This window comes from Schistocerca piceifrons, chromosome 10, assembly GCF_021461385.2.
Source record: "Schistocerca piceifrons isolate TAMUIC-IGC-003096 chromosome 10, iqSchPice1.1, whole genome shotgun sequence".
Classification (NCBI taxonomy): domain Eukaryota; kingdom Metazoa; phylum Arthropoda; class Insecta; order Orthoptera; family Acrididae; genus Schistocerca; species Schistocerca piceifrons.
In genome coordinates, this window is record NC_060147.1 from 115,072,928 (window position 1) to 115,095,708 (window position 22,781).

Here is a 22,781-nt window from a genome sequence, read left to right on the forward strand (position 1 = left end):
AGTGAAGCATTACGGCCCACCTCTCTATTAGATGTATGGCATGGGCTCTGGTGTTTGCTCACAGATGTAAGTAAGTCAGGGGCAGCAGCTTTTAGTGCACCTCCAAGATACATCAATAGGCTGACGGTGTGCCAAACACCTTCAGTTCAGCTCTCAGCAAACTAGAGGTAGAAGCCCTGAAGACTTCACATCAGCGGATGAGATGTCGGCAGCTTACAGTGACTAGGTTCGGTAGGCCAGGCAGGCAGCAATGTTGAAGATAACAGAGATCTGGAAAACAGTAGGCAGCATGTCGCAGGGTCAGCAACGTAGCCAGTTCACTGTAGCTGAATAGCATATGAGCTTAAAAGCCTGAGAATTTATTACTGTCTGTCTGAAGCAGATTATGTATGGCCAGGGATGACTGCATTTGTCCTTGTTTTTCTGGCTCATCATTATTCTTCACCACGCATCGTGTTGCAACAGTGGTTCTCAGGACCTCAGCTTGATGCTTTTCTGCCATGTCAGCAGGCAGATAGGTGTTTTTATGGAACATGTACTGGTTTTTGCAGCTTTATGCTATAATGCATAGCATAATTTATGCTATAATGATGTTATAATCCTTCCTCAGTGATGTCATGTTGCTGAGTTACTAATTCTGACTTCTCCTTCATGTGAGATGAAGCAATAGCCATATTCCAGAATGAGTTCTGCAAGGTTTGCAGGAGAGCTTCTGCAAGGTTTGGAAGGTAGGAGACAAGGTACTGGCAGAAGTAAAGCTGTGAGGACGAGGTGTGAGTCGTGCTTGGGTAGCTCAGATGGTAGAGCACTTGCCCACGGAAGGCAAAGGTCCTGAGTTCGAGTCTCGGTCCGGCACACAGTTTTAATCTGACAGGAAGTTTCAATAGCCATATTATTTGCATACCAGCTCTCTGCCTGTCTGTCACTGTCATTGCTACATGGTGTGCTGATCTGGTCTAACTTGGCTTGGCACTCATTTGAGAAAACTGCATTTGCTAATGATAATTTTTTGGAGCACAACACAACTTTTGATTAACTGTTGGCCAAGACCATTTGAAATTCAGCAAGTCAATTTATGCTAAATCTTTATTGTAAATACCAGCTAAATTTCACTGAGTGATGAAAAATGAAATGATTGTGTGGCACGATGGCTGGGAGGCTCCATCTGGGAAGTTCGACTGTCGAGTTGCAAGTCTTATTTCAGTTGACGCCACATTGGGTGACTTGCGTGCTGATGATGAGCATGAAATGATGAGGAGAACAACACAACACCCAGTCTGTGACCACAGCAAATCTCCAACCCAGCTGGGAATTGAACCTGGGCCCGCTGTATGGTAGGCAAAGACCTTACCACTCAGCTGGGCATGCAGACACCGAGTGATGTTTAGTGGCATTTGCTCTCATTGTTGAGTCTCTAAAGAGTCTCATTCTTTTTCTTCTTTGAAAACACTGTTGAATATTTTAAAATTGTTTCCAGTTCTTGTCATTTTACAAGTTACTTTCAATTATTAACACAGTGATATGTGCTGGCAGTGTGCACCAAGAGATTTAATTAATTTTTGGCAGATTTAGGTAAGCTAAAGAAGGGATTGAAAGTAATAAAAGATGTAATAAAATTGATGAACCACTTTTGGAACATGGGTTCATCTCTGTGTTTCTATTTCAGGAAAGCGTGTGACATGGTGCCCCACTGAAGACAGTCAATGAAGGTACGGGCATATGGAGTAGTTTCTCAAATACATTATGTGATCAAAAGTATCTGGACAGCCCCAAAAACATATGTTTTCCATTTTAGGTGCATCGTGCTGCCACCTACTGCCATGTACTCCATATCACTGACCTCAGTAGTCATTAAACATCGTGAGAGAGCAGAGTGGGGTGGTCCGTGGAACTCATGGACTTTGAAGTGATCAGGTGATTAGGTATCACTTGTTTCATATGTCTGTATGCAAGATTTCCACATTCCTAAACATCCCTAGGTCCACTGTTTCCAATGTGATAGTGAAGTGGAAACATGAAGGGACATGTACAGCACAAAAGCAAACAGGCTGACCTCATGTGTTGACTGACAGAGGCTGGCGATAGTTGAAGAGGGTCATAATGTGTAATAGGTAGACATCTATCCAGACCATCACACAGGAATTCCAAACTGCATCAGGATCCACTGCAAGTACTATGACAGTTAGGTGGGAGGTGAGAAAACTTGGATTTCATGGTTGAGTGGCTGCTCATAAGCCACACATCATGCCGGTAAATGTCAAACGAGGCCACACTTAGTATAAGGAGAGTAAACATTGGACGATTGAACAGTGGAAAAATGTTGTGTGGAGTGACGAATCACGGTACACAATGTGGCAATCCAATGGCAGGGTGTGGGTATAATGAATGCCTGGTGAACGTCATCTGCCAACATGTGTAGTGCCAACATTAAAATTTGAAGGCGGTGGTGTTATGGTGTGGCTTGCATCGTTTGTTGTTTTGTGTGGCACTGTCACAGCACCCTATATTAATGTTTAAGCATCTTCTTGCTTCCCACTGTTGAAGAGCAGTTTGAGGATGGCAATTGCATCTTTCATCACAATCGAGCACCTGTTCATAATGCACCACCTGTGGCAGAGTGGTTACACAACAATAACATCCCTGTAATGGACTGGCCTGCACAGAGCCCTGACCTTAATCCTATAGAACACCTTTGGGATGTTTTAGAATGCCAACCTTGTGACAGGCGTCACCGACCAACATAGATACCTCTCCTCAGTGCAGCACTCCGTGAAGAATGGGCTGCCATTCCCGAAGTAATCTTCCAGCACCTGATTGTACGTATACCTGCAGGAGTGGAAGCTGTCATCAAGACTAAGAAGTGGGCCAACACCATATTGAATTCCTACGTTACCGAAGGAGGGCGCCACAAACTTGCAAGTCATTTTCAGCCAGATGTCTGGATACTTTTGATCACATAGTGTATATGAATGGCTCAAAGATTTCTTAAGTAATAGAACCCAGTATGTTGCCCTCAATGGCAAATATTCATCAGAGACAAGGGTATTGTCAGGAATGTCCCAGAAAAGTGTGATAGGATCACTATTATTCTCTATATTTATAAATGATATGGCAAACAGGGTGGACAACAATCTGCAGTTGTTTGCTGATGATGCTGTGGTCGAAGTTGGGTGGCTGTAGGAGAATACAAGATGACTTAGACAAAATGTCTAGCTGGTGTGATGAATGGCAGCTAGCTCTAAATGTAGGAAAATGCAAGTTAATGCAGATGAGTAAGAAAAACAAATGCATAATGTACAGATACAGCATTGGTAGTGTCTTTCTTGATACAGTCACATCCTTTAAATATCTGGGCGTAACATTGCAAAGTGATATGAAATGGAATGAACATGTGAAGGCTGTGTTAGTGGAGGCAAATGGTCGACATTGGTTTATGAAGAGAATTTTGGGATAGTGTGGTTCATCGGTAAAGGAGACTGCATGTAAGATGCTGGTGTGACCTATTTTTGAGTACTGCTTGAGTGTTTAGAATTGCCACCACGTTCAGATTAAAGGAAGACACTGAAGCAGTTGCAAGGCAGGCTACTAGACTTGTTACTGGGAGGTCTGAACAACGTGCAAGTATTGCAGAGATGCTTCGGGAACTGAAACGGAAGGGAAGACGATGTTGTTTTGGTGGATCACTATTGAGAAAATTTAGAGCTGGAATTTGAAGCTGATTGCACAATGATTCTATTGTCACCAATGCACATTTCACATAAAGACCACGAAGATAACATCGAGAAATTAGGGCTCATAAGGAAGTATAGGCATAGTAGTTTTCCCCCTGCTCTATTTGAGAGTGGAACAGGAAAGGAAATGGTGCAGGGTACTTTCCGCCAAGCACCATATGGTGGCTTGTGGATTATGAATGTAAATGTAGATATAGATATACATCTATGGTCTGCAAATCACTATGAAGTGCCTGGCAGAGGGTACTTTCCATTCCACATCTTAATAAGGCTTCTTCTCATTCCATTTGTGTATCAACCATACCAAGAATGATTGCTTAAATGCCTCTTGTGTGCTGTAATTTGCCTAATCTTGTCTTCTTGATACATGCATAAGTGATTCTTGGATTCCTCACTTAATACTGTTTCTTCTTTGCAAATAGACTTTTCTTAGGTATTTTGTTGTTTGTCTTCCAGCTCAGTTTTTTCAGTACCTCTGTGAAGCTCTCCCACATGTCAGTCAAAACTATGACTGTCTGTACCAGCATTCTTCGTATCATTCAATATCTCTGGTTAGTCCTATTTGGTAAAGATCTCACATACTCTTAGCAATATCTAAGATGTGATACAAGTGTTTTATAAGAAATTTAATTAACAAACTGACTGCATTTTCTATGTATCCTACAACTGACTGAAGTTTGCCACCTGCTTTACCTGTGGCTGAGCATACATGATCAGTCTATTTCAGTTTCATAATTTCACCACAAATTAGTACAACAAGTATTTGTATTACGACGGTACCATTCCATCGGTCAATGATGAGGCCAACATCTTGCTGCATCAATAACCTCCCAATCATCAGTGTACTGCTTACAGTGCATCCTTCATTGGGCCAAGCAAGTGGAAGTCAGAAGGTGCAAGATCGGGGATGTAGGGTGGATGAGGAAGAACAATGAAGTTTTGTGAGTTCCTCTTGGGTGCACAGACTTGTGTGATTCCTTGCTTTGCCATAGAGAAGGAGAAGGTTGTTTGCAGTTTCTTGGTGACAAACACACTGAAGTAATATCTACAATTTCCTGAGTGTTGCACAATACACTTCTGACTTCAGCTTTGCACTGTGAGGGAGGACATCACAGAAGTGCTGTGGCACCACTCCATGGATTGCTGTTTTGTTTCTGTTTTGAAGTGATGAATCCATGTTTCATCACCTGTAATGATGTTCGACAAAAAAATTGTCACGATGAGCCTTGAGTCACACAAGCAATTCAGCACAGATTGTCCTTCATTACTGTTTAGGATCTTCTGTTAGACGGTGAGGAAACCAATGGGCATACACCTCTGATTGCTCCAACTGGTGGGCAAGTGTGCCAGCACTACCAATGGAAATGTCCAGTTGAGCAGCGAGGTGTTTGATTGTGTGGGACCAATACCAAAGAGGACCAACAGAAAAGGGTAGCATGAATGGTCACAGGTGTATCTGACCTGTGGGAGAGGAAGAATGTCATGGAGATACTGAAGGAATGGAACTGGAAGACTCTGTAAGATAGACAAAAACTATCCTGAGATTGGCTGCTTATGAGGTTTCAAGAACTGGCTTTAACTGATGACTCTAGGAATATAGTACAACTCCCTTGGTGTTGTAAGGGCAAGCTTAGATTAATTACAGAACACACAGAGGCATTTAAGCGATCATTCTTCCCACTCTCCATACGTGAATGGAATGGGAAGAGACCCTAATAACTGGTCAGCTGGACGTACCCTCTGCCATAGACTTCACAGTGGTTTGCAGAGCATGGATGTACATGCAGAACCGGCAGTTGTGAGTATTATACAATGTGGAGCTATTTTATTTTTTTTTCCTTCTTGGCTGGGTAATTGGACAGAGGATCAATGGCAGTTCCTGGTGCAGAATTTGTGAGCTACCTGTGTTCGTGCAGTCATAACCAAGAAGAGTTATCTGTGTTTAATAAATAAACGCGTATAGCGAACAAAAATACCGCTACCAGATTTTCAAATGTCACATCACACAGTATAGACAACATGTACATACGTAATTCCTTTATTTGACTGAACGTAATGTCCCAGGTGTTTTTTGCCAGAGTAAATATTTGTGCTCAGCAATTTCTAAGCGAAAGAAAATCGAAAAACTGAAAGCAAGTATCCATTAAATTTGAGTTCTAAAGTGTGCGGTTGTACGATGCCCTTTTGGTGTGTTGTACCCTAGGTAGTAAAGCTGCACAGTGCACATCTGGAACGTTGATAGTTATGCGATACAATACATAGGATTTGTTGTGTTTAGTGTGACTGTTTTCGAAGTTTACATGTTGCTTTGTAGTCGTCGTGTGTATTCGGTGGATGTTGTCGTGATTCTGAAGAATGACAAATAGCATCTCGAACTCGGATAGCTGCAACACATTTATACTCACGGAAACCTAACCTCAACAACTACTTCGTGTACTTAACCATGATAATGTTGAAAGCATATTTGCTGCGGAATTTGCCTGAAAAACTCTGCTACAGATTAAATCGTTGCGTTAGATCTGTGAGTGTGAAACACAAAAAATGTGATCAAACGTTTCGATCATACTCTACTCGCCCTATTGCTCCTGCTTGGAATGTTTTGTTTTTCGGAACCGATGATTTTTCAGCAGAAAGCTTAACAGCTCTTTGTAATGAAATGTAAGTACTGATAGTCAATTGAAGACTATTATTATTATTATTTAGCTTTCCATTAAACAACCCAGTACTACGAGAAATCCTTGTAATTCGCAGATCTCATTTAACGCGTTTGTTAAAACAATACATTTCTTAGCTTAATACTTTCAGTGTTTGCTGTCACTGTTAGGCAGTACATACTCAATGCTCTACTCAGTGCTTTAGCTCTTTATACAGAGAATGATTGATGTATCGAAAATAACGGGGCGACTGATTCTACAGTGAAGTTCAAGCCGTGAATGTATTTTTCCCATTTATTTACGTTCGATAGAGGTTTCCTTTTCTCGTGACACCTACCACAAAGTGTGATCTAACACCGCTGTCTGTACCAGCACAGATTTCCGTGTCTTGCCTGCGAAAACGGCATTCAAGTTAGGGTTAAATTGTCTTCTGTTTATATGCACATTAACACTCTATGCCATGGTTTTTGTACTTTCTAACATTCAGACTGATCGTGTAGTATCAAAATTGTACAGGTGACCCGTGTAATTGTGAAATTATGAGCTTCACAGTCCAGCATGCTGCTTGTTATTGCTGTTGCGCCAGACTCTGAGGGCAATGTGACCTTAATTGTCAGTGGATGTTTCACAACGTTTTACGCTTGTAGAAATAAGCTGACTGACAAAAAAGTGAAGCACATAGAAGACATGATCAGACGTCAGTGTAACTTCTGGTATATACATGATTAGAGCTGCTGTTTTCTGTGATATGTAAAACGGCCCTCCACAATACGTTAATGTTGTCACCGGGCCTAACGGGATGTATGGACACAGTACTACTGCTACGACGGTAAACAATTAAGAACGACGACGGTACTCCACATAGGAGCGGCGCGGGGAAACAAGCTCCGCCTCCTCCTCGCAGGGCTGGCAGCCCTTATCCGTTGTTTGTAGATCTACGAAAGCAGTACTGACATGTGGATATAGGAATCACCGACCCCATTGGGATCGTGGGCGTCTCCCTCGAATCCTTTGATGATTCACGATTTGTGTCTTCACTCATTTCTAAATAAGAAAAGAAGCCAACAAGCTACTCACAACACAAAGCAAAACGGAATCCCTGAGCCATTTGGTGGTGGCTACATTGTAATTGTGTACTGAAGTTGTCAGTGGTAGTTAAGGCCTGACCTCTACCGGTATTTTAGGCAACCATTATTCAAAACACACCCGCGCGCCAAGATATCCTCATATGACTTATGAGTCGCGAACAGCGTAAAACGACCTGGAACTATTACAGACTATAGACGAGGCTTTGCAGCACCAATGGCAGCAGCGCGGCATGTAGAAGATTTAGGTGAGGATGAGGTGGATGCCTTGGAGGATGTCGCCACATCCACGCTATCCGCTACCGATGGTCGTGCAAACTTCTGTTCGAAACCGCTCCCCCCCGACATCCTGGCTTACATTAAAGAGAAAAATCGTGTATTCCGCGAATGGCAGATCACACGCCAGCCCGCCACAAAGCGCCTCTTAAATAGAATGCGCAGAGAAATAAAAGCCGCAGTGGAGGCTCACAGAAATAGCTAGTAGAACAGCAGATTGACGTGTCAGTGTGGTTCTGTGAATTAAGGGAAAACTGTGTAGCGAATAGTGCTTAGTTACATTGTGTTAAATAATAACGGGAGGAACATAACTAATGCGGTGTAAAATAACGAGGACGACGACGATTCTTCCTTACCACAAGATGCGTGAGCATAAAGCTGTTAATTATGAAAATTATGTTCTGTGCGTCAAAATAGCAAATTAGGTATTTAAAACATAAATGAATTATTTGAACTCAGTGATGTTCTCTTCACAAGTAAAATGCAAGCAGCCTAAAGAAACTTTTTCTTTTCTGATTTCAGTGTTGCAAAAATCTTACATGTTTAATCAGTGTGTAATTATACCATATCCAGTCATTTAAGTTTGCAGAATCATTAACTTTGAATTTTTTTTACATCCATATTATTAGATAGTAAATAGTTATACACTTGCAGATCTTACAATACATAATGATGGAAAACTAAAGTTTATCATTTCAATTAATATGGTAGTAACAATGAATACATGTCAGTAACTGTGTTTTTTACAGATTATTCATGTGTGCTTGATGTTAGATGTTAATTAAGAGTGCCCTGCCTTTCCAGTGATGTTCGAGGTAGTGAGAGATTTGTGTGATCTCCCAACAAATTTTTTGTCATATTGCCTTCCATTTAGGTAATTGTAAATTTACCCAATTTTTAATCTTGTCTTCCTTCCGTCTACCTCTAGTTCATGTTCATTGTGATCACCCCTTATCTGATGGCTTCACTGTTGAGTTCCATAATTGACCACGAGGATCAGATAGTGTTCATAACTGTGTTTTTCTAAAATAGTTAAGTGAAAATCTAGTTCTAATTTGGCAAAAAATTTATAAAAGGGCAAGCTAAACAGCTGCGCTCAAGTGTAAGCAGGGCTGCAAGTAAAAAAAAAAAAAAAAAAGTTTGATAAACAGAAAATAAAAGCTTGGCATTAAATTTTTACTTTTTCTTTTGTAAATGCTTAATGTGTACAAAAATAATACAGATAGCTTGTCACTGTGGATGCATGTTTACCGGAATGTAGTGTGTATGAGATAATGTTAAACATGATTACATGTAGCATCTAAAAGTGATGAATGTTCTGTTACAGTCTGTTCTTATGGTAAACAGCTTTGTGCCTCTACATACTAGTTATGACAATAAGCAGTAAAAATATATTAAATAGGTAGTGATAGTAGTAAACCTCTCATTATCTTACTGCTAGATAGGTACCTCTACATTTCTCATAATGCTGGCCTTCTTTTCCCCAATTTTCCATTAATTTGCATCAATTATGGCCATAACCTGTACCTGTGTGGTTTTGAAACTTTTAAGTCAGATGTTTTTTTATCCCATTTCATAAGCAGATTAGTTAGTTTAGCAAATAATTATCATTCCACTTGTCTTTGCTCAGAACCGAATTTATAAGGGGATTCAAACATGACTACTTCTTCACCACACACTTACCAACATTTCCTTACAATCGCATGGATGTACTCCATTAAATTTTGTGATAGCAAAATCCAGCCATAACATCTGTATCTTATGTTTCAATACATTATTATTGTTCATAATAACTCACAAACTTTCATGTTTATTCACAAGAGGCCCTAACACATCATTATTTCATTCCACAATAATCCTCACTATAGCCTACTAATTCACTGTACTTCATCAAATCACTCCTCATTTAATTGCTACATCATAAAGTAGTACAAACTTTCATATCATAATTCCATGAAGTTAATACAACTTTCCATTTAATTACCTATGTGACTAACAAAATTTTATACTTTTACATTATTTGTTTCATACACAGCCCAAAACTAACTTCATTTCTCTGCATGCACTAAATATGTGTCTTGCATACATACAGTAATCACCACAGCTGATAACATTTCTGTTTCACTATAAATGTAGTTAGTGTATTGACTTTGCAATTAACTACCTGACAGTGGAAATATTAAGTCTGACATTCCTGTCCCTGCATAATTTTTTTCCCATAGCAAATATAATTCTTCTAGGCTCATTATCACAATCCACTGTAGAGGTAGTTCAGTATAATCTTGTTGCACATATCTAGTCTGGGCAGTAAATACAATACTAGTGAAGGCAGGTACATACAAACTACTAGGCCACAAGTCTGGCAATTTTCCTTTATGTCAGATACTTGCAAAAATAATGCTAGGTAGTAATACTCAAGAACTTTAAAAACTAGTATTGTTTTGACTGTGGAAGGATTTTTGTTCTCATAGGAACTGGTTAGTAGCATAAAATGAAAGACCCTCAAAAAAATAAACTTGCATATGGGTTCATAGTAAAATATCAGTGAACAAAGCACTTGAATGGCCAGGGGAGTATCTCACACAGCAAAAGTAGTGTTAAACAGTTCCTTTAATAACAGTAGCAACAAGCACAAGAAATCTTTATCAGTTACTAGGTTACGTAACATAATAATGAATGACCTTTAATATGAACAAGTTTAACATATGGTATCAACATTAGGCAGAAAAATCAAAATCCCAAGTATGTTCAAATCTGAAGCGAGCATAACCATTTAACAGTATGTTACATAAACATATGGTAAGAAAATACAGTAATTAAAAGATTAATACAAATTTTTATCAACTTAGGTTCACAACTTGTCTGACAATAGCTTTCCTCCCTCAGTCATAACAATGGTAACCATCTTGTCTGAGACTGCAGTCGTGTGTGTGTGTGTGTGTGTGTGTGTGTTGTTGGCAAAGGCCGTTGGCCAAAAGCTTTAAGTGTGGAAATCTTTTTGTTGTGCCTATCGGCGACCCAGCATCTCCACTATATGGTGAGTAACAACTTTCCTTCTCGTAATATTGTTTAATCGATGGTACATTTATGTATTACTTTTTATAAACTGTTCTTAGATAACAGTACCCAGTAACATTTTCAAGCATAGTAGCAATCATATCCTGAGTCAGGTACTAGCAAGTGTAAAAGTTTTCTGGAAGTGAACACAGTTGATGATCAGTAGCCACAGTCAGGCAGATATAGGGTGAACAGACATCCCTCATTAGCTGGGACAGTTGCTTTTTCTGAGTCTTAGTCCCATCTTTTTTAAAAAGCTAGAAACGGACACCAAAATGTCCCTTTTTTGTAGTAGGTACTTATTGCCATGAAATGCTGTTGACTGTAGTTCTCAAAAGTTGAAATGTCCTGTTTAGTGCCAGTTTGATGAAAAATTTAGATACTAACAACTGACAAAGCAAAGCATTTCTAATATTATTGGTCTACAATGCATAAACACCTGAAACTGTGTGGAGACTATGCATGGAGAAGTACAGTTGCAGACAATAATCCAACTGTGCTGGTCTGCACTTGTGCTTAATGTGAATGCCACCACCACCACCACCACCACCAACAACAACAACAACAACAAAAACTGTAAACACACATTTTTCATAGTGACTCAAAAATATTCATTACAGTTGTAGCTTTGGTAGAAGACAGTACTGTGTTTTGCATTTATAAAATAATAAAATACTGTGAGCTTTTGTCAACTGCGATTGCTAAAATACTTGAAATTAATAATATGCCACTGCTGAGAGGTAAGTGTGTTTTTAAGAGGGACCTACAAAAGGAATAACCATACATTAAAAAATAATTTTTGACTCAGATGTTTGATGCAAAAACTATATCATAACAACAGTGAAAAACATAAAAGAATGGTATGTGCAGGTGCTTCTTGTGGCACAGTGTTGAAAAATTTTTTTTTAGTGGAAGTTTTGGTGGTGATGTTTTTGTGGTCTTCTGTCCAAAGACTGGTTTGATGCAGCTCTACATGCTACTCTATTCTGTGCAAGCCTCTTCATCTCAGAGTAACTACCACAACCTACATCCGTCTGAATCTTCTGAGTGTATTGCTCTCTTGGTCTCACTCTACGGTTTTTATCCTCCGCACTTCCATCCAATACTAAATTGTTGATGCCTCAGAATGTGTTCTACCAACCGATTCAGTCTTCCAGTCAAGTCGTGCCACAAATTCGTCTTCTCCCCAATTCTATTGTGTACCTACTCATTAGTTACATGATCTACCCATCTAATCTTCAGCATTCCTCTGTAGCACCACATTTAAAAATCTTCCATTCTCTTGTTTAAACTGTTTATCATCCTTGTTTCACTTCCATACATGGCTATACTCCAAACAAATAATTTCATAAAAGACTTCCTGACACTTAAATCGATATTTTTCTCTTCTTCAGAAATGCTTTCCTTGCCATCGCCAGTCTACATTTTATACCCTCTCTACTTTGACCATCATCAGTTATTTTTCTGCCCAAATAGCAAAACTCGTCTACTATTTTAATTGCCTCATATCCTAATCTGATTCCCTCAGCATCACCTGATTTAATTCAACTACATTCCATTATCCTCATTTTGCTTTTATTGATATTCAATTTATATCCTCCTTTCAAGACACTTTCCAGTCCGTTCAACTGCTCTTTCAAGTTCTTCGCTGTCTGACAGAGTTACAATGTCGGGGAGAGGCTACAACCCTGTCTCACTCCCTTCTCAACCACTGCTTCTCTTTTGTCCCCCTCAAGTCTTAGAACGGCCATCTGGTTTCTGTACAAATTGTAAATAGCCTTTCACTCCCTGTATTTTAGCCCTCCCACCTTCATCATTTGAAGGAGCGTATTCCAGTTAACACTGTCAAAAGCTTTCTCTAAGTCTACAAATGCTATAACCATAGGTTTTGGTGATAAAGATATGAAATTAGCAGCTATTGAAGAAGTGTTTATTTACCATACTGTTCACCACAACCAGTCTTTCAGATCAGTGGACTGTACTGCTAAACTTATCCAACGGACTTTTGAACCAAAATTTACTTGTGGCCATAGCAAAACCAAAGCAATTATATTAAATATTTTAAACCATTTGCCATTTCTCAACTAGAATCTGATTTACAGAAAGTTAATTTTATTTCAATAATGACAGATTCCTCAAATCACAAGGACATAATATTTCTGTTGCTCATCAGGACCTTCAATTCTGCGGAGGGGATTTGAGCTGACTAGTCTTGAAAGAACTGTGACAGACGCCCGAACAACAGGGAACTGACATTCATTGATACCATGAAATAGTTCATTGATAATGGCTCGACACTAGCCAAAATCTAGATTTGCCAAATAAAATCTGCAAGAAACGATGACTGATTGCTGTGCTCTATCATTTGCAGAGTAATTTCTGTGTTAAATGATTTTGAATCTAATTTAGTTTCCAATGGCAAAGATTGTTTCATAACATCAGCTATCAGATCAATTAATGGTGCACTGGAAATTGAGGGTTATCATCTGAGATCATAAAATTTGAACCCTATGTCCATACATTTTATCAAGGTGCAGCTGAATATTTAAATAAGTGGCTTGAACCCGTTGAGAGTTTGGAGTACTGCAGTTGGACTGGTTAGTTAGTTAGGTACTTAGTAACGTGTTCCATGGGTCATTTTGCACAATAGATCGTAATAATGTGGAACGAGTCATTATACATTCACATCACAAATTAATTTGTACTTACAGTTACATTCTGAACATCTTTACAAAAAGAAAAGAAAGATACATGGATCTGATTTAGTTAATTTCAACCCACAACCTTCTACACATTACAATAACAGAAATTCTACAGAATAGGAGTTGTTATTGTTGTTGTTGTGGTCTTCAGTCCTGAGACTGGTTTGATGCAGCTCTCCATGCTAGTCTATCCTGTGCAAGCTTCATCTCCCAGTACTTACTGCGACCTACATCCTTATAAATCTGCTTAGTGTATTCATCTCTTGGTCTCCCTCTACGATTTTTACCCTCCACTCTGCCCTCCAATACTAAATTGGCGATCCCTTGATGCCTCAGAACGTGTCCTACCAACCGATCCCTTCCTCTAGTCAAGTTGTGCCACAAACTCCTCTTCTCCCCAATTCTATTCAGTACCTCCTCATTAATTATGTGATCTATCCATCTAATCTTCAGCATTCTTCTGTAGCACCAAATTTCAAAAGCTTCTATTCTCTTCTGGTCCAAACTATTTATTGTCCATGTTTCACTTCCATACATGGCTACACTCCATACAAATAATTTCAGAAACGACTTCCTGACACTTAAATCTATAGGCGTTGTCAAGGTGAAACTTTCTCAGTTTGTTATCAAATTTTAGATTGCTGTCTGTCATACATTCTATATCTCTGGGTAAATGCTCAAAAATTTTTGATTCACCATTATGCACACATTTTTGTGCTAAAGACAATCTTAATATGGAGTAATGAATGTCATTTTTCCTTTGTACTTCGTTGTTCCTCTTGAACTGTTAAGTATTATTTACAACAAACTTCATGAGGGGAATAAATATACTGTGAAGCAGTAGTCAGAATACCGAACTCCTTAAACAGATGTCTACAAGATGATCACAGATGAGCTCCACATATTATTCTCTCAGCACATTCTGTCCCAATGAAGACTTTCTTTCTTAAAGATATAGTTACCCAAGAACATCAGTCTATAATCCATATGACATTGAAGAAAAAATGCAAAATATGTCGACTTACTGATTTGTCTCTCCCAAGACTGGCAATGATTCTAAGCACAAATGTGGCTGAACTAAGTTGTTTTAGGAGTTCCAAAATGTGTGTTTTTCTGATTTAAATTCTCATCAGTATGGATCCCTAAGAAGATTGAAGTTTCTGCCCTATTTATTATTTGCTCACCATGTGTTACACTTATTATGCAGTACCCCTAGATTTGCAAAACTCAATACGTTGGGTCTTTTTAAAATTGAGGATGAGACCATTCACAGAAAACCAGCCAATGATACTTTTAAGAACTTTATATCATTATTTATATTTCTGCATGTATGCTTTGATTGATTACAGTACTAGTGTCGTCTGCAAAAAAAACTAATTCTGCTTGTTGTATACTAGGTGAAAGATCATTTACGTGTATGAGGAACAGTAGTGGACCTAAGATCAAAGCTTGGGGAACCCCATACGTGGTTTTGCTCCAGTCAGAGTTATACCCATGGACCATATTTCTTGAATTACTAAGTACAACTTTCTGTATTCTTTTGGTTAGATATGACATTATCCAGTGGTTGACTATACCATCATTTATAGCCCTTTCATTCATTTCAGTAGTGCTGTTGTGTTGTTCTGTCTCTGGTTGTCATTACATTACCTATTGCCTTAAATCTGGTCTTGGAAGTAACAGTTAATGCAGGAGTACCCCTGAGGAAATAACATTTGTAAAAATTTCATTTGTGAAATGGTACCTTCAATTATAGTAGATAATACTGGGCAGTATGAGAGTATATGTATATTAAACAAGATACATCACTTTATATCATTATTTATATTTCTGCATGTATGCTTTGATTGATTACAGTACTAGTGTCGTCTGCAAAAAGAACTAATTCTGCTTGTTGTATACTAGGTGAAAGATCATTTACGTGTATGAGGAACAGTAGTGGACCTAAGATCAAAGCTTGGGGAACCCCATACGTGGTTTTGCTCCAGTCAGAGTTATACCCATGGACCATATTTCTTGAATTACTAAGTACAACTTTCTGTATTCTTTTGGTTAGATATGACATTATCCAGTGGTTGGCTATACCATCATTCCCATAAAATGTTAACTTATTTAGGAGAATACAGTGGTTCACACAGTCAAATGCCTTAGAGAGGTTGCAGAAAATACCAATTCATGCTATTTTATTGTTCAATGCTTGTAAAACCTGGTTAGTGAACATGTAAATGGCATTCTCAGTAGAGCAACCCTTCTGAAACTGAAACTGTTGTTGTTGAGGTGACACACTACTCTGGATTACATCACAATCTCAAAAGACTTCAGTCTCTCTGACGAAATGCCTTGAGTTAGTGATGCATTACATATTTCAGATAAAACTGGGCTAATTTCATGGGAATGAGTTTTAGTGCTCTGTTGGAGAAACCATCAAAACCAGGCAAGTCTTTATTTTTGAGAGAATGTATAATTTTCTTAATATCAGGAGAGGACGTTAGTGATATGTTCATATGATTGAATTTTATGAGAGTTAAATTTTCATCATACTGATGTGATTTTGCTCTTGAACGGTTTGCCCCTATACTTTCTACTATGTTTAAGAAATGATTGCATTTGCTGCCTGTGACTCATCATTTATAGCCCTTTCATTCATTTCAGTAGTGCTGTTGTGTTGTTCTGTCTCTGGTTGTCATTACATTACCTATTGCCTTAAATCTGGTCTTGGAAGTAACAGTTAATGCAGGAGTACCCCTGAGGAAATAACATTTGTAAAAATTTCATTTGTGAAATGGTACCTTCAATTATAGTAGATAATACTGGGCAGTATGAGAGTATATGTATATTAAACAAGATACATCACTGAAAATATTAGATAACTGGCAAGTGGAAAAGGTGTCACTGAGTGGGTAGAAAATATTTCATATTGCAGTACAGACAGTGCGCCTTATATCAATGTTCTTAAAATACTAGAATTTCTTCTGTGTTTACCTGGAACGAACACCTCCAGTCAATGAATGTTTTCTCGTATGGATGGATGTTGGACAGTTGATGAGAACATTCTGTCAGTTTAGACTTTTGAAAGCTGTGTTGATTAATAAGGTGAACTTCAATCATACATGTACAAATTTTATAAAATGTTGTGTGGTGTAGTGGAGTTATTGAAGAAGATCAATTAATCAGCAAAATATCAATGAGGAATGATTCTGGCATTAATAGTTCTACATGACTGTTTTGCTGGAGTGAATTCAGAGCTAATATATATGCGAGATACACATTATTTCTTTATCATTACTTTCGGAACCTTCGTATTTATGATGAAACAGTTTTACACATTCTCTTTTGTCCTTTCTTCAGTGAGAAAAATTAAAATGTCCCATTTTCTTGTTTCAAAAATATGGTCACCTTAGGCGGATAGCCAAAACACTTGAACAGTAATTACATATTATATCATAAACACTGAGTTGTGTCGGGAAAATATAAGGTTTCTGATATGGACTTTTAAGTTGATGGCAAGTTGTGAGTTTGCTTGAAGTAAGTGTGGTCAAGAGAAGATTGAGTCGTCATGGGGTTTTGCATGAGGCTAACACATTAGTGAATATTTATTGTTTCCACGGTAGACAATTTCCGTAGTCCAAAAACTTAATGGTATATGGCACATACAGTTGAAGGAAATATTCACACAATCACCTACTGCATTGTCAGAAAGCTAGTACAAAGGAACTTCTGACAAGTAGAGAATGACATCAACAGGACAAGAACAAATGGTACATGATAATTACATAGTATGTGTGTCCCTTTGGATAACTCAGTGGTGCATGGAATGCAGGGCAGTCACAACTGAATAATCTGTTATAGTAGATATCGTGTTATCTTATACAGTGTGTTAACATATGGATGTAGCTCTGCACGTAACTTGAAATTGGTAGTGCAGTGTATGAGATTGGTGCGTAAGTTCGTAATATTTTTGTTTTGCACTTTGGCTTTCTGATTGATATGGATTTATTTAGCAAATGCCATATTTTATTTGTAGTTCACTGTTTGAGTTTACATATTGTCATTTGAACATAGTGAGTGGAGCCGCGCACACAAGAAAATGGAGTACCAAGTGGAGAAATCGGAATGTTTCAAACATATTCTTCTGTTTGAGTTCAGTGCAGGGGTGACAGCAGTGAAGGCAGGTAGAAAAATTTGTGCTGTGCATGGGACTAATGCCATTGAACAGAGCATGCCAAAAAAAAGCTTTTTTTTTCATTTTAAGAAGGATTGTTTTGATGTTAGTGACTGTCCACATTCAGGAAGACCTTTGGGAATTTGGTAAAGATGGTTTAAATGCATTAATCCACAATGCTCCACCAGTGTACTCGAGAACTAACAAATCTGACGAACTAGGATCATTCCACCATAATGCAACATTTGTATGCGGTGGGGAAGGTTCAAAAACAGGGTGTATGGATACTATACACTATAAGGCAAATTCAGAAAAAACAGTGGGTGGCAATGTGTGTGTTTCTGCTTGCTTGGCTTGTGAACAATGCCAACCATTCATATCCTGCATCATTATGAGTGGTGAGAAATGATGTCTTTATGCTAACACAGGGAAAGGAAGGGCTGGTTGAGCTCAAACAAAGCAGCAGCTTCCCGTACAAAGACCTGCGTGCACCCACAAGCAGTAACGTTATGCAGCTGGTGGAACAGCAGCTATGTGGTGTACTACGAATTGCTTCCTTGAGGTGTAACCATCACTGCTGACATTAATTGTCAACAATTGAGACATCTTGCATATGCAGTCAAAGAACGACGACCAGGAAAGCTGCGTGAGGTGATGCTATTCCACGATAATGCCCGACCGCATTCTGCTACACTGAAAAAAGACCATATATAGGAGCTGGGTTGGGAAGTCATTCCCCACCCACCTTATTCCCTGATCTCACCCTCAGATTTTCACCCTTTCCACTATCTATCAAACAACCTTCAAGGCACTTCCTTTCCAGATGAAAATTTGCTCCAAACATGGCTCGATGAGTTCTTCGCTTCAAAACCATGTGATTTCTACAGTCATGGAATCAAAAAGTTACCACAGCACTGGCAGAATGTTTTGAATAGTGAAGGAGAATATACTATGGATGACTGAAGTCACTGTTATGTGTATCTGTTGTGAGGCAACATAGGCATTGTTGAAGCCAGGAAGCTATGTTCTTGTTCAAATTCTTTCAGGGATCCAAAAGTCTGTGAAGCGTTTTTACACTGCACTGACACAAGAATGGTTTAGTGACTGTGAATATTATGTGATGGGAATAAAATCTGTTTGTAATAAGCACATTTCATTCAAAGCAATGGGAAAAGATGTATTTAATGAGTAAAGGTGTGATATTTCAGCTGAATTTCCTGAGCACTCTTTTGAACGTACTGTTGGGCGTTTGGGATATTGCTTTGGGGCCTTGTAGATGTTAAGGAGTGTTAATCTGTGAATTTGCTTGAACCTCATAAAAATACATAGCATTTACTCATTATTAACCTGACACATAGAAATGTCAAAGTAACCCCACAGCTCGAAAACAATGTTGCTGTGTAGTAAGGAATGTTGCACGATTTCGTAATGGGTTGAGGTTGATACATAGGCAATGGCAGCCTTACTTTTACAGAGACCCAATAAAGTTATCTAAGTGCCTCCATTATGTGGTGACTTTAAGATGCCCTTTTTTCAATTTTCTTTTCGAATGTTTATGAATTTGAATTTCCTGAAATAATGTCTTCAGAACATACCATTTACAATACTAATTTTTAGAAAAAAAAATCTCAAAGCAAGTCACCTATATACAGGTGTCCCAGAATATTCAGGGATATGACAGGAATTCTCATTAGAAGCAAAAAAATTCGTGTACTGTCCCCTATTCCGAATGGTTTCCATAGTTCCCAATACATTTAATGTCAGTTTTGTATGTTTTTCTTGAATAAGTTGAAAATTTACTGACTCAGGGAAAAATCTGACGTAGTTTAAAATCCAACTACATTAAATTTCCTACAAGAAAGGTCCTATTCATTTTTGCTCTATGACTAATAGTTTGCATTAAGAGAATATTGAAAATCTTGTCAACACACATGCGCTGTAGCTTAGCTAGTTTTTCTTAGGTCAATTTGAGATATTTTTCTGACTTGATGGACCTGTCCACTATTGTGGTATGTTGTAAATAATGACAATGCATTGAGTAATACAGAAAATAAACAACAATGTACATTAAATATGTTTTATCTCAGAAACCATTTGGAGAAGGGCAGTTTGTACATATGAAAATTTTTGCTTCAGATGATTGTTCCTGTCATATCCCAGAATATTAACTGCTCCTCCTGGGACAACATGTGTACTACTGTGACATATCCAGCTGCTGTTTTATGTACTATTACATACCAAGCATTTATGTAACTTTACTGCTTTCACAGCTCCCTACATGATGAAAAACTTATTAGAAAGTTTAATTTGTGCACCAGTCTCCTTCTCCTCCTTCTTCTTCTTCTTCTTCTTCTTCTTCTCCTTCTTCTACCCTCCTCATAGTCCCACAATCATGTCTGGGTCATAGCGTTTTCAAGTTTCCTCCTTTCTACCCCATTCTAGTGCTTGTTTCACTTACTTACATCTTCAAATTACACATTACATCTCTGAGTCAAACTGTTACAATAAGCTGCAAATTAGATTACATATACTTTTTGTTCCACAGATCTATAATGACAAGATTCTCAAGGATGTAGAACATGTCGTAAAACAGGAATACGCAGGGCATATGTACAAAAAAAGATATATATTAGTTAATTTTCCTCAATTAAATTGTTCTAGTAGATGTGGAATAAATCACAAAATCTCAAAACAGAGAAAAAAGACAATATCAAAGCTTTTCACAGAAGTGTAAATGAGTATACTAGAGTTGGGACTTAAATAGTGACAACCATTTATTCACAACCGATACAAAAGAGTTACATGTTTGCACCTGTTACTGTCCTTTAAAGTAGTCACCAGCATTGCGTAGAACCAGTGGCCAGCGATGTGGAAGGCATAGTATACCTTTAGCAGAGCCTGGTCTGTTGATGATGCAAACGGAACCGTCTACTGTCTGTCGAATCTCTGGAACAGTTCTGAAGTGAATGCCACGAAGTGGTTCCTTCATCTTTGAAATCAAATCAAAGTCACAAGGACTTAAGTCTGGAGAGTATGGTGGATGGTACAGTACTTCCCTGTCCCATTGACCGAAGAGAGCAGCCACAGCTTGCGCTGTATATGCCCGCGCATTGTTGTGCAAAATGGTGGGCAGGTTGTGCAGAAAGTGTTGCCGTGTCTTTCACAAAGCTGGTCACAGATGATGCTCCAAAAACGAACAGTAATACTGTGCATTGACGGTCTGTCATGGAAGAACATAATGCTTTAGGATAACACCATCACAGTCATACACGAGAATCACCATAACTTTCGCCATACTGGGGCTCTGATGCACTTTCAACTGTCGCGGCAACCCATAACGACGCCATTTGTTGGATTGATGTTTCAGTTTTGGCCCCTACAATGTGGCCCATGTCTCATCCAGTGTTACGGTAAGGCATAAGAAAGCCTCTCCTTTGCGCTGATAGTGCTCCAAGTGTTTCTGAGCAGTGTCGTAACGCATCCATTTCTGCATTTCCATCAAGTCATGCGGAACTCATCGTGATGCAATTTTTCGCATGCCCGGGCGTTCCTTCAGGATGCAAAGGACAGTTATATGTGCTAATCCGGTTTCATGGGCGAGCTCACGAATCGTATGGCATCGGTCACTGTCCACTAACGCGGCAACAGCATGCACATCTTCATCAAAGACACTAGGATGACCTGCCCAATGCATATCTGCCACTGTTTGCTGGACCTTCGTTGAAGACTTTTACCCAATGTGCTACTGTTCTGTACAGCAATACCGATTCCTCGCACACTTCTTGAAGACCTTGATGACACTGGGATGCTGTACGATCTCTGGCACACTCAGTCTTGATCCAACTGCGTTGTTCCTGTTTCGAAAACATAGTGACTCCGTTACGTTAGACTGCTCGCTCACAAGTGACTGTGTTTCCCTCGATTGTGTGCACGCCAGTGACGTGGGACGGGCAAGTCCATTTGCTTGGAGGTAAGAAGGTATGTCAACAACGTGTGCTATCAACAGTAATAGTAGATTCCATTGCGTAGTATCTCCACAGCAGTGTTGCCACTATTTTAAGTTCCGACCTACATACACTGATGTCCATAAGATAATTCTTTGACCATTATACATAGACTATTATAGCCACTCATTGTCATTCAGAAAGCAGTTTGCAACACTTATTTTCATTGAGTACATTACCACTCCAAAGATCTGTAGATGTAATATTTTATGTAACACATTTTTCATAATTTATACATTCGTTTATTTGTCCGTAGACCATTCCGTAGTACAGTACTGGGTATGTAACATATATTACAGAAAAAATATATAATACATATACAGAACAGGATAGGATTTGGTGAGGATAGGATAGGAAGTTGGCCATGGCCTCATTAAGGGAACTAGTGTAACATTCATCTCAGCAATGTGGGAAAACAATGGAAAACCCAAGGCAGGATGGCCGAAAGGGTATGAACCCCACTCCTCACAAATGGAAGTCCAGTTCATTAATGCTGACATAGCCACCTTGCTCAGTATGTGATTAGGAAGGAAAATCACATATACTTAACCTGCAAGGAGATTATAACAAGGATAAAAAGTGTAAATATGATATAACTAGAACATGAAATTTTGTTATATTGCATTTCTGAAAAAAAGGTTAACACATGAATACATTATTTAACATTGCTGAAAAAATACACAGGAACACCTAGCGGTACTATAACATCACAATCTTCTGATACCTTTTCTGTGGAGGTGTATTGCACTTCATCTGACACAGAGAAAACAGGAAACCAACAGCACAAAAATTCTTGTGCAAAGACGAACGCAGTGTAGATGGTACATCGGTTAACAGGTTCAAAAGTAACTCAACAATAACCATAAATCTCTTATGTATGATGGTAATGCATTATAAAGAATGACACCAAAATGACTTGTATATCTTAGGGTGCAAGTTCTTTTTTCTCTCTCTACATGGAGGAAAATTGTAAAAAGGTGGGAAGTTAAGAAGATAGGACCCTGGATAAATTGAAAGAACCAGAGGTTGTTGAGTTTCAGAGAGAGCATTAGGGAGTAATTGACAAAAACGGGGTAAGGGAATACAGTAGAAGAATGGGTGGCTTTAAGA

The 22,781-nt window shown here is 38.7% G+C and overlaps 1 protein-coding gene across 2 annotated transcripts in view; it reads left to right on the forward strand.

Moving 5' to 3' along the window:
• Window positions 1-5,944: 5,944 nt before the first annotated feature.
• LOC124719068 (methionyl-tRNA formyltransferase, mitochondrial) overlaps window positions 5,945-22,781 on the forward strand; it is a 58,328-nt gene continuing 41,491 nt past the window's right edge. For both annotated transcript variants that reach the window (XM_047244748.1, XM_047244749.1), the window contains exon 1: window positions 5,945-6,389. In XM_047244748.1, the coding sequence (XP_047100704.1) occupies window positions 6,175-6,389 (215 nt within the window). In that variant the 5' untranslated portion in view covers window positions 5,945-6,174. The remainder of the gene's footprint in view (window positions 6,390-22,781) is intronic.